Genomic DNA, 13,263 nt, shown 5'->3' with positions numbered 1-13,263 from the left:
CATGCGCAGAACTTTGGCCAAGGAGTCTAAACTCCATTTTCACATCTTTTTTGTGATATTTTAACACGGCAAGCAATTTTACATTTGATTTTGTAAGAGTAGGAAATGTTACTTCAAGTAGCCTAGTCGTTGAAGTTTTTCCTCATCAGAAATTTACAACAACCCTGTTTTCGGGAAGGCAGCAAAAATCCATTATGAGTTTTCACTTTTTTTTTTTTTGGTTAACTTTCAAGGCCAAACTTGTATGGGACAGAAAAACACTGCAGCAATTACAGTAACTAGTGAGATAATAGTTAAATAATTCCCTCAAAACATCCATCATGGCATTTTTTTGCTTTTTGGCAGAAGAAACTTCAATTTCAGTTTTATGACTCCCAAACGTACGCCTCTGAGTCCTTATGGTTGGGATTGTAGTTTTTTTTTCCCCCGTAAATGACTAGTGAGGAGTTCAGGCACGGGTGGATGGAGTTATTCGACTGGCTGCCTGACGTTTTGGGGTTACAGCGCCAGCAGTTTGCCCATTTCTTTTCTCTTTTGATAACACGCTTTGATAAACCGGCCGTATAGTCCCATGAGTTGCGCCTTTGACAAAGTGCTTTCACTTTTTGAACTTTCCACGGCCACGCCTCCGCAGCATGACTCAGCTGGTTCCCGACTTGTTCGCCAAACCACAACACCGCAAGTGAAGTGATCGCGAGCGTTAAGACGTTAACGGGCTAACCTCCTTCGGTCGCTCGTCGGTGGCGTTTCCTCCGTCGGCAGACGGCCAGACGGGGAACCTAATTGGAATTATCTGCCGATGAGGCCATAAAGTAGCTGCTGGTGTGGCTTCTGTATACAAACAAGCAAGGATTCTTTTTCTCTTCACCGTGTCTGTCATGATGCAATCTGACAGACCCTGTTTGGTTTTTTTCTCCCTTTTGTTAATCTTTGCAATGCAAATGACTTCTGAAGCCAGTCCTCTCGGCCATCATTTCCTTATCGCCACTGTTCTGTCCATTTCCATCATTCCTAAAATGACAGTACAATTTGTCCGTGGGGCTAATTTTCAACGGAACGCATTTTTTTGGAACGGCTTTGTTTTCCCCTCGGGTACTATTGTGCCTCTTGACTCCCACAAGAGAAATCAAGATTTAAATCAAAAAGATTGGAATTTTCGATTTGTTGCCCTAGGATCCAAATGGACTGAATGACGCCATACCAACTGCACTTGCAATCCAATCTAAAGTTATGCAAATTATTAGCCACACCTTGAAAACTCTATCACTGATTAACTCACTGCCCTACTCACTGGCAAACTAACTAAATGAATAAATCGACGGTTAACTGATTTATTGACTGAGTAACAGGCTGGTTAATTGACTAACTAACTAACTAACTAGCGGACTGACCAACAAATTGGTTAGCCAATGGACAAACCAAGTAGTCCACGAACTAACAAACGGATGGAGTCACTAACTAGTAGACCTACTGACTGACTAACTAACTAACCAACCAAATGACTAGTTGACACATGGACTAGCTAACTAAATGACGATTGGACTGACTGAGAAATAACTCACCAACTAACAAGCTGACTGAGTGACCAACTAACTGACTCGCCAACCAGGTAACTAAATGACTGACTGAATTACTAATGACTTACTGAATAACTAATCGACTGACTGGTTCATTGTTGGACAAAAACCTAAATGATCGATGTCAATAATTGATGGACATATGACACATTGGTTCACTGACTGATTAAATGCCTGACTAACTGGTTAACTGAAGGACCGACTAAGCAGCTCACTGACTAACAGATTGAGCGACTGACAAACTAACTGACTGACTGACCAACAGACTGACAAATTGCCTGACACATTAACCAAATAAATGACTGACTGCATCGTTAACTAACTGACTGAAGAACAAACAATTAAGAGACTGAGTGAAAAAGTACAAGAAAGAATCAAATAAATTATTGACTGACTAATTGGCTTCCTGAGTATCCAACTAAATGCCTGACAAGCCAACTAAAGAAATAAGTGATAAAGTGACTGGTTGTCACATACAAGTTGTTGGAATCTTGGCTCCGTTCCCACCATTGTCCCACGACAGTACACACACACACACACACACACACACACACACACACACACACACACACACACACACACAGAAAACAAGCACACACAGTCGCAGCTCAGGTGGTAGAGTGGTCATTTCCCACCAGAAGGGTTGTGGGTTCAAGGTCCAAGTGTCCTTGAGCAAGATTGTGAACCCCTGGTCGGTCCTGATGTTGTGTTTGGGGTCAGTCGGTGAATTGAGGATTTGTTGCTGTTTAAATAGAACAAATAAAAGTCCAACCACTGCTTTGTAGAGCGAGAGAGCAAAAAAAGGGTGTGCAGTTGCGTAAGTGTCTGGCACGGAGCCAAGTTGGAGTCCTAGCAGCAGAGGGTCCGCTGGAAGGAGCTCCTTTTGGCCGTCATCCAACATGGAGGCCTCCTCCTCATCGGTTTATATAACAAGTCGGTTCCACCTGGACCGCGCTCAAAAAACGTAGCTTGTGTGTCCCAGCCTCGCCGTGGAAATGACCTCGGCAAGCCAAGCGGGGAAACAAAAGTCACTTTTCACAGGTTGGGAGGAGATGTGGAACATTCCACAACATGTTGGTTCCATGCCGTTTACGCTCGACGTGGCCTTTTGGACATGCGCAGAACTTTGGCCAAGGAGGCTAAACTCCATTTTCACATCTTTTTTGTGATATTTTAACACGGCAAGCAATTTTACATTTGATTTTGTAAGAGTAGGAAATTTTACTTCAAGTAGCCTAGTCGTTGAAGTTTTTCCTCATCAGAAATTTACAACAACCCTGTTTTCGGGAAGGCAGCAAAAATCCATTATGAGTTTTCACTTTTTTTTTTTTTGGTTAACTTTCCAAGGCCAAACTTGTATGGGACAGAAAAACACTGCAGCAATTACAGTAACTAGTGAGATAATAGTTAAATAATTCCCTCAAAACATCCATCATGGCATTTTTTTGCTTTTTGGCAGAAGAAACTTCAATTTCAGTTTTATGACTCCCAAACGTACGCCTCTGAGTCCTTATGGTTGGGATTGTAGTTTTTTTTTCCCCCGTAAATGACTAGTGAGGAGTTCAGGCACGGGTGGATGGAGTTATTCGACTGGCTGCCTGACGTTTTGGGGTTACAGCGCCAGCAGTTTGCCCATTTCTTTTCTCTTTTGATAACACGCTTTGATAAACCGGCCGTATAGTCCCATGAGTTGCGCCTTTGACAAAGTGCTTTCACTTTTTGAACTTTCCACGGCCACGCCTCCGCAGCATGACTCAGCTGGTTCCCGACTTGTTCGCCAAACCACAACACCGCAAGTGAAGTGATCGCGAGCGTTAAGACGTTAACGGGCTAACCTCCTTCGGTCGCTCGTCGGTGGCGTTTCCTCCGTCGGCAGACGGCCAGACGGGGAACCTAATTGGAATTATCTGCCGATGAGGCCATAAAGTAGCTGCTGGTGTGGCTTCTGTATACAAACAAGCAAGGATTCTTTTTCTCTTCACCGTGTCTGTCATGATGCAATCTGACAGACCCTGTTTGGTTTTTTTCTCCCTTTTGTTAATCTTTGCAATGCAAATGACTTCTGAAGCCAGTCCTCTCGGCCATCATTTCCTTATCGCCACTGTTCTGTCCATTTCCATCATTCCTAAAATGACAGTACAATTTGTCCGTGGGGCTAATTTTCAACGGAACGCATTTTTTTGGAACGGCTTTGTTTTCCCCTCGGGTACTATTGTGCCTCTTGACTCCCACAAGAGAAATCAAGATTTAAATCAAAAAGATTGGAATTTTCGATTTGTTGCCCTAGGATCCAAATGGACTGAATGACGCCATACCAACTGCACTTGCAATCCAATCTAAAGTTATGCAAATTATTAGCCACACCTTGAAAACTCTATCACTGATTAACTCACTGCCCTACTCACTGGCAAACTAACTAAATGAATAAATCGACGGTTAACTGATTTATTGACTGAGTAACAGGCTGGTTAATTGACTAACTAACTAACTAACTAGCGGACTGACCAACAAATTGGTTAGCCAATGGACAAACCAAGTAGTCCACGAACTAACAAACGGATGGAGTCACTAACTAGTAGACCTACTGACTGACTAACTAACTAACCAACCAAATGACTAGTTGACACATGGACTAGCTAACTAAATGACGATTGGACTGACTGAGAAATAACTCACCAACTAACAAGCTGACTGAGTGACCAACTAACTGACTCGCCAACCAGGTAACTAAATGACTGACTGAATTACTAATGACTTACTGAATAACTAATCGACTGACTGGTTCATTGTTGGACAAAAACCTAAATGATCGATGTCAATAATTGATGGACATATGACACATTGGTTCACTGACTGATTAAATGCCTGACTAACTGGTTAACTGAAGGACCGACTAAGCAGCTCACTGACTAACAGATTGAGCGACTGACAAACTAACTGACTGACTGACCAACAGACTGACAAATTGCCTGACACATTAACCAAATAAATGACTGACTGCATCGTTAACTAACTGACTGAAGAACAAACAATTAAGAGACTGAGTGAAAAAGTACAAGAAAGAATCAAATAAATTATTGACTGACTAATTGGCTTCCTGAGTATCCAACTAAATGCCTGACAAGCCAACTAAAGAAATAAGTGATAAAGTGACTGGTTGTCACATACAAGTTGTTGGAATCTTGGCTCCGTTCCCACCATTGTCCCACGACAGTACAAGTCACGTATGGCCTTGACACGCATGCAGCAATTAAACGATTGCATTTTTTTTCAACATGCGTTTCAATGTCATAGCTTGTTTTCATAATAGTAATTACTATTGAATGTAAAATGAAGGTGGGCGTGGATACCGGAGCCAAAAATAAATCTGCTGATTCAAGCATTCAGGAGAGCATATTAAGTACAGTAGCATCGTGATCAGAGTTACATAATCATCATGACATGTACAGTCCAATGCAAAGCTATTATTTCTCTTGTAAATTGCAACACGTCACGTGCACGGTGTGTGATACTGCGCAATGTTATTACATTTTTTTATACATATTTTTTTTTCTAAAATAAATGGAGTATTTACTTCGTAAAGTGTGTTAGTAGGGTACATAAGAAAAAAAAAAGCCCACGAGCCACTCACTCACGCATGCGCAACTGGGCCAGAAACACCATTGTGTGGATTTCTTGCGCATGCGCAACTCAAAAAGGCCAAGCCAGCCATCATAGTAGCGATAACCACTCACCGGTATTTCTCGGTCTCGTACTTTCTTCTACTTGTTCCACTACAGAGAAGCAAGGATGTTCGTCTTCTTGCCTCCCTCCCGGTCAGTCGCTTGTCTGCCGTCTCGTTGCTGTCTTTATTGGACGTGGACGAGCGGCGTGAAGGTGGCCGCCCGCCGCCGCACATTCACACATTATATAGCACCATGAGCGGTCGTGCCGCTATCCAATCAGCGGCGACTTGGGACCGTGCCCCGCCCCTCATCCGTTGCTATGGTTAATGAAGATCGTCGATCATAAAGAAGAAGCTCCACCACATCGTAAAAGAGAGCGTAAAAAAAGCGAACATATACAGTAGTACCCTACAGAGAGAGAGAGAAAAGCTTGAAGAATAAAAAAAACTCAAAAAATGCCACCCCCTTACATACACATATATACATATATATATATATATATATATATAGAGAGAGAGAGAGAGAGAGAGAGAGAGAGAGAGAGAGAGAGAGAGAGAGAGAGAGAGAGAGAGAGAGAGAGAGAGAGAGAGAGAGAGAGAGAGAGAGAGAGAGAGAGAGAGAGAGAGAGAGAGAGAGAGAGAGAGAGAGAGAGAGAGAGAGTTTTTACACATAGATGGTCAGGTTTTGACTGTTTTGCAATTGTTTAGCTTTTTTTTGAGAATCAAGTCCTTAGCACAGTGCGCTGGTTGGCACGTCTGCCTCACAATTCTGAGGTCTTCCTATGTGCAATTTGTATGTTGCTACTGTACTGTTTGCGCTGATTTCAGCATTTACTCCAGGTTCATTGACCACTAAATTGCCCAGTAGAGTAAATGTGAGTGTGAATGGCTGTGTGTAGATACAGAGAAGGGGTCAAGGGTCATATAAAGGTACCCACCCAGACATGCCCACCCAATTTTAAGTCAGTCAGGAGCCCCTGACGGTGTTTCCCACTTTCCCAAAATCCTCAAAATGATCATCAAATTTTGAAACTGCTTCAAACCAAAATGGCTGACTTCCACGTCGATGGATCTCCTGAATCCTTGAGACTTTTTCATCCATCCTGTTATGATGAACATTCCCACACATATTCGTGTCAATCAGAAAAACTGGTGCTGGGCTATTTTTTTTTTCTAACTTTCTGAGAACCGTCAAAATGATCATCAAATTTTGATGCTGCTTCAAACCAAATTGGCCGACTTCCAGGCCTGCAGCTTTAGGAAGATGGTTGTGTTGAGGACCCCGAATAATTCAATGCAAATGTTGAACATGAAGCGGGTTGTTACTGTCAGCTCAAATCATTGCCAATCGTTTTAACATTGGTGGAGATCAAGTCCAAGTTAATGAAATGGAGATGTCTGTACTCTAACCACTGCCTGATATCAGATGATACAGATAACCATCGTATAAGATGCAGAACAGAATGTACAGAAAGCCTGTTGCCCTTCAGCAGTGAAACACATGAACATGTCGACGTGGTAAATTTTACCCAGCCCCATGTGTGCTCCAGGGAATTTAATGCATTTGTGTATTTGAACACATTCTTGAGGTTTGCGTTGTTTGCCTGGGGATTTTTAATTTGTTGTGATCCTCCACATCAAGTCTATCTATCATCGCAGGCGTGTATTCAAGTTATTTTGCGCTGTGCGACGCTTTCGTGTCCCCGTTTTTGACAGGAATGCAGCGATATCGACGGCTCCGTTATGTTACGGGCTAGCCGCTTGTGACTCATCATCAAAAGAGAGTGGCTTTGATTTGGGTGTTTTGTTTGAATGGTTTTACCGAGTACTCTAAGCTGTAGCTCGTATTTACCTACTATTTGTGAAAAAAAAGGACTAATTTCAAACGTGATCTCTGGTTTGGTGCATTTGACTCTCAGGAAAAGGATTCAAGTTGATCCACCTTTTGATCTCGCCAATCTAGCAAATGCTGCAGATGAACTGGTTTGTCACAACGATTAGAGTAAGTGTTTACGGAGTGGTCAGTCGCAACAAGGAAGTCCTTTCGCTTTGCATGCCTCGACTACACCATTTGTTTACTCGCCTCGGGGTTGACGTCAACCTTGTTGAATGATTGCGTTCTAAGCAAAGCAAGATATTTGGCCAATATTTGATCTTTTAATAGAAAGTTCTGCCACAATTCTCCCAAATTTAAATGTTTCACAATCACCCATTCGTCCAACTCTCGAGGACAAGTTCCTCTCTTACGTCCAGGTGGAAGTGCCTAATCGACCGTGAAATGGTCACGTTGACAACAAAACGGTTGTGTTGGTTTTACGCCCACTATGTCCTTGAGATATTTTTGTGGGTTAACTCTTGACAGATATGAATCCCAAATGTCATGCGGCTTCGTGAGACTGGCCTCGAGTGCTAGATTTGAATTTTCAAAAAAACTCTCAAACAAGTTAGACTCCTGCAAGTGGCCAAAATTGCTGGGGGGTTTTTTTTGATAGATTTTTTTGTGGGGCTATTCATGACAGACATGCTTGCCAAATTGTGTAAATTCTGTGTTTCAGAGGAAACTGGCTTCAGGTGCTGCATTAAAAAAAGATTTAAAAAATCTCTTGGACCAATTCGTCATTGTACGACCCTAAATAATTTATGGCATGGGTCCAAGAGTTATTTTTGTGGGTCTTCTCATGATAGAAACGCCTACCAAGTGATACTGACTTCTTGCGCTGAATTTCCTCAAAATATCGAAGACAAGTTCCACAACAAAATGGCCTTAAAATGGCTGCCCTGCTATCATTATTTCCCGGTATTTGAAGTCCTTGGTTCTCGAAAGATTCTAATCAGATTAGTTCAAAAAGTCGAACCCTCACCCGTTAAATGCCTCCACACCCCAATGCCGCTCCTTCCTACGGCGTGGATTAAGATATTACATAAATAATCCTTTTATAAAAGGATCATTGTGACTGGCTGGAAATGATGACATCATTGCTGACTGCCGCCACACGTTCGGCGTGTACAGCGACTTACAGTATTTCACATTGTTTTTCTTCATTTCCTGTTCGTCCTTTTGCCATTTTCCCCTGGCGCCACGCGACGTGTCGCAATTTTTACTGTCACTTTTGCAAGATTCCAGCTGATAGTTGGCAGTTAATTATTAAGGAGTAATCGTCTTGTGTTCTTCCACACCGCACTCATTTGCGGTATGGGCTTGATGAAATGTTATTACTGGTCGTAAATTACAACATATGATAAAAATCATATCAAGCAGAATTCACAACCAGCTTCTGGTTGTGCCTTCTACAAGCTTGAACCTGAACTTGCAGACTTATTTGCTTGAACCCTTTCAGGGCCAGCGGTTACTAGAGTAGACAGCTTATCATGTCATCAGGTAACAGGGTGCACGAGAGGGTTAAGGCATGATTTTTTTGGGTGGGCCGACTCATGATAGACACAAATTTCAAGTTGCGGAGTCGAACTTTAAGGCATGATTTTTTTGGGTGGGCCGACTCATGATCGACACGGCGACCAAATTTCAAGTTGCGGAGTCGAACTGAATTTGGTGGCTAAATTTTCTCAACGTCTCCCCAAGAGGCTTGTTCATCTTTCGGCTGGTGTTCGCCGAGGCACAGTAAATACTTGTGTGAGTGAGATTGAGCCTGCTCTCTCCGTTGCTTACGTAAGTAAGCCCTGTGTGAAAGCTGCTGTGAAGTGAGGTGACAAATGAGAAAGAGGAGGCTTGTTTGGGCATTCTTGAGGGTCAAAGGTACAGTATGTCGGCGTCCCACCTGTCGTCACTCTTGATCCTCTCCAAACACGGCAGTCAACAGTGTTGCTAAGGGAACTTGGCTTTCAAGTGGAACCATTTTGTCAGAAACATCAGCAGACGTAACGTTTCTGTGTCATGTTCCACTGAGCTGCTTTCCCCCGGAACGGTTGGACGCCGCCCCGCGGACTCTTCCTCCAGATGTCTTTTGACATTCGAGTCTGAAATATGCAGCATGAAATCTGAGTGCGGCGGTTTTCCGAGGACGTTGACTCTCCAGTGAAAGCGCTTCACCTCAATGTATAGCGACATGCAGATACCCAAGCTCCGGGCACTTCATTTTACGCCTGGTACGGCATGAATAGCCTGCGAGTGACTGGCGACCTGTCTACAGATCTCTCGGTGTGCCCTGGGGTTGAACAATCAATTGATTCTCTTTATGTTCCATGTGATTGACCAATCCATAGTTTGCCATTTGAAATTGACCTGTCAATTAGGGATGGGCGAGTACCGATACCAGATATCGCTATCGGGCTGATACCGGCTGTATTTTAAGGTATCGGGTCCTGAATGAACATTTTAAATATCAAAAGTACGACAGATATTGGTACTCTTGGTCCTGAATGAACATTTTAAATATCAAAAGTACGAGATACCAGATATTGGTACTCGGTAGCACTGAGTACCCAAAGAGTGAATACTTGTACTGGTATCGGTCTGAAAAAAAAACCTAAGTGGTATCGAACATTCCTAATATCAATTCACTGTTTGTCTGTTCAGTGCGGTTAGTTTGTGCCCTGCGGTTGACTGGCAACCATTCACAGGTTTCTCTCCATCTACTCTGTGACTTACTGGCAAACAACTCCTTGTTTTTATACTCTATTTGCCTGATTGACTGCCAATCAATCCATAGGTTGTCTATATATACTGTAAATCCACTTTGACTGACCGGCGACCGATCTCCAGCTTGCCCGCATGTGTGCGCTGTGAAAGTGGACAGTTGGCCTCGAGACAAAAATCTGTAGGTGACAATTCAAGTTGACGTGGTCAAATTAGGCAGACACCGTTGTGTAAACTCACTCCCAGCCCATTCAAATGCATGACGGACCAATGCGATGTCATTGCGCCCAACAAAATGTCCTCCACCCCTCAATTTGTATAGCTCCGCTCACACTCTCACACACGCATGCACGCACACACATGCACGCGCACACACACAAACGTGTCTAGACATACTCACATCTTTGATCCTATGACCCTGTGTCAGCAAGGAGGACAGACACAAATCCCTGACTCATTTGAACTCGTTGACCTCCGTACTTGAAACGCATTGCCTGTTACTTTTCCTTCCCTTTTCTATCGTCTTTTTCTTTTCTTTTTTTTTCATTGGTATTCCACTTGATGAATATATATACAGTTCTCATCTGTTTGCTTTAAAACAAAACAAAAAAAAAAAACAAACAAACCGTGAATTCATAACAGACGGCATTATGTGGTAAAATGAGTTTTACTTTTTGGAAGGGAAATGTTTTTGCATATAAAGTGGCTATAAAGTAGACAGACACAAAGAGAAAGGTATTGTAAACCCTGCCAAATGTCTATGATTAAAATAAATATGTATATAAATATAAATGTAATATAAAAATAAATGCCAAAGCATGAGGTTTCAAAATACTGAAAAATCAACCCGTTCCCTCCCCTCTCAATCACGATGGGCAGATCCGCCAAATGCCCTGAAACCACACCCCACTCAACTGTCAATCAAATCCCTCTACGATGACCTAGAAAAATATATATCCTGCCACTTCTTCACAGGCTTTCGCCACTTGTGACAACGAGGCGCTCTAAGCAGCCAGGTCAGCGGAATATCTGAAACATTTTAATCTGACATTGTCTATTCAGTCCATCATTTGCCAAAATGTAATATATTTATCTTCATCCATTTTACATAAAAATGCCCCCAGGCAGCTTTGGTGGACAGCACAGCAGCGGTTGGACAAAGTGCAGGTCAGCAGATGATTTACAAACTCAATTGAAGTCATAACAATGAACACGCCTAAGAGGAGGAATGGGGAGGGGGGGGGGGGGGGGGACTGCACGCCATCAGGTGTTCGCTTTCCCTAAACATATAGGAGAAACTTTTCCACAGGAACAATGTCACCACAGAGAGCCATTCAAGAATTTGTGTGGTCGTAAAAAACAAAACACGGCCTTCAGGGAATGATACGGGTCATAAACAATGGGCTACAGCTTTTATTGACATCGTGTGACTATTGTTTTTTTCACACACACGCAGTGACCCGGATCGCACGATCATGTGATGATGTGTTGTACTCTTACCTCCTCAAAAGCGTCTTTCCTTCCGTCTTTGGTGTGGTTCATCCGATTTGCTGTGCAGGGTGATGACGTTTTCACCTGTAAACAGCAGAGGGGGAAAAACACTTTTGAATTGAGTTTATTAAAGGTTCATGCCCAGCGGGAAACACTGAATGAAGGCAAGAATGTACGAAGTTAACGATAAAACTGCATGAAAGGGAAAGCATACCGGAAAAAGTCCATCCCAAAAAACAAGGCGTTGCCTAAACGGCAAGAGATGAATATTTGTGTATGTATATATTTTGAATAAATTTAATGAATTATTTAAAAAACACAGCACATGGGGGGGGGGGGGTCAATTTGTAAGTTTCATGTTTTGAAATGTTTCAAGTGGCTTGTCAGCACGTCGCAAGGCTTTGGCCTCGTATGGCGAATTAATGCAAAATGTATATATTTAAAATACTAATACAAAATATTCACTCAAACATAATGTCGGAAGCAGAAAAAAATTGTTTGAAATATATACCAAACAAAGAAAGGACCATCCTTATTTTCTTCTTATGTATTAGTGAAATTGTATTATTTATAAGGGGAAATTACAGTACCGGTATGTATTAATAGTGAACATAACCTACCGATATATATTTATGACTGAAAATTTAATATTAAATAATACATAGCTACCGAGAGAAAAAAAAAGTACCAAAACATAACAGTACAAAGTTAATAATGACTTAATTTCCCTCACATAAAGTCAAATTAATTATAAGCTGGTTATGTCAAAGCAAACAAAATTAAAATACATGCCGATATGTCATCAATATGTACTCCAAAAAAAAAAGGTAATACAAAGCCATAATATCAACCCATAATTCATTATTTAAAAAAATAATGTTATACTTACCCATGATAAAATATAGAAATAGACAAAATATACTATACATTATATCATTACATCCAAACATAAATGGCGTTCCACATGGTTGCTTATTACGCCCACATGAGCCTCTTAGATTGAGCTCCGAATGATGATTGTGCTAAGAAAAGACTCGGCAGCTGCTGGGGAGGATTTACCAGCGCACGTCCGCACACGTACAAAAATAAATATACATTACTTCAAACATACCTGAAGGCAACATAGCAATGACAGTGAAATATTTGAATTCACCTCGACGTGTCATTTGTGAACTTCAAGTCAACAGGAAATGTTTTCAAGGAGACACTGTTGGATAAATTGGACTTTTTAATATGCTATATGCATATAGTCATTGTCGCCATTGCCTTCTCAGCCATTCGTTGTGAAATTAATCAACTAAATCTGTTTATTTAAAAAAAAAAAAAAAAAAGTCTGCAAGTGAAATATGATAATCAGTTACATTATATACTCCAAGAGTGGAAAATTGGCTCATTTTCTTAACGCTGCCCTCTCACATCAAGTTTCTCGGTCTAAGCTCCTCCTCCTCTCAGCAGCGTGTACACGGCGGTGACGGTGAGGGCGGCGGCCGTGTAGGCAAAGGCAGCATTGTACAGCGTGCTGCGACCAATCCGCTCCCCCAGCGTCCTCTGGGTGTCTTCCGCAGACCCAGCCGTCCAATCGGAACCCCGCCGGTGCCCGCTTTCCAGGAGCTTCCTGACGTGGGACAGTTCGCCGCGGACGCCGCCCAGGCTTTGCCGTAGCTCTGACACTTGGGGTAAAAGGGAGTCCAGGAGTGGGGAGCGGTCAGCGGGGGGAGGACTGCTCCCCTCGGTGACGGCGGCCCCCCGCAGGGAGACCCTCAGGCTGTCGATGAGGGCCCCCAGCTCGTCCTGCTGCAAGCGATGGTTGCCGGCTTGGACTTTGAGGGCTTCCTGCAGGCTTTCCGGACCCTTCTGGGCCTCCAGCAACAGACTCTTGAGCTCCTACAAAAACACACACACACACACACACACACGCACGCACGCACACACACACA

At 42.7% G+C, this 13,263-nt stretch overlaps 2 protein-coding genes across 4 annotated transcripts in view; both read right to left on the bottom strand.

Moving 5' to 3' along the window:
* osgn1 (oxidative stress induced growth inhibitor 1) overlaps positions 1 to 5,507 on the bottom strand; it is a 12,851-nt gene extending 7,344 nt beyond the window's left edge. Inside the window, exon 1 of the mRNA XM_019879405.1 lies at positions 5,312 to 5,507. The gene's annotated coding sequence lies outside the window, so the exon portion shown is untranslated. The remainder of the gene's footprint in view (positions 1 to 5,311) is intronic.
* A 7,029-nt stretch (positions 5,508 to 12,536) lies between these two features.
* ccdc51 (coiled-coil domain containing 51) overlaps positions 12,537 to 13,263 on the bottom strand; it is a 4,637-nt gene continuing 3,910 nt past the window's right edge. For all 3 annotated transcript variants that reach the window (XM_019879518.1, XM_019879519.1, XM_019879520.1), the window contains one exon: positions 12,537 to 13,210. In XM_019879518.1, coding sequence (XP_019735077.1) covers positions 12,758 to 13,210 — 453 coding nt within the window. In that variant the 3' untranslated portion in view covers positions 12,537 to 12,757. The remainder of the gene's footprint in view (positions 13,211 to 13,263) is intronic.

Source organism: Hippocampus comes, unplaced genomic scaffold (genome assembly GCF_001891065.2).
Source record: "Hippocampus comes isolate QL1 unplaced genomic scaffold, H_comes_QL1_v1.1 scaffold44, whole genome shotgun sequence".
NCBI classification, from domain to species: Eukaryota; Metazoa; Chordata; class Actinopteri; order Syngnathiformes; family Syngnathidae; genus Hippocampus; species Hippocampus comes.
This window is presented reverse-complemented; position numbering and strand designations above follow the sequence as displayed.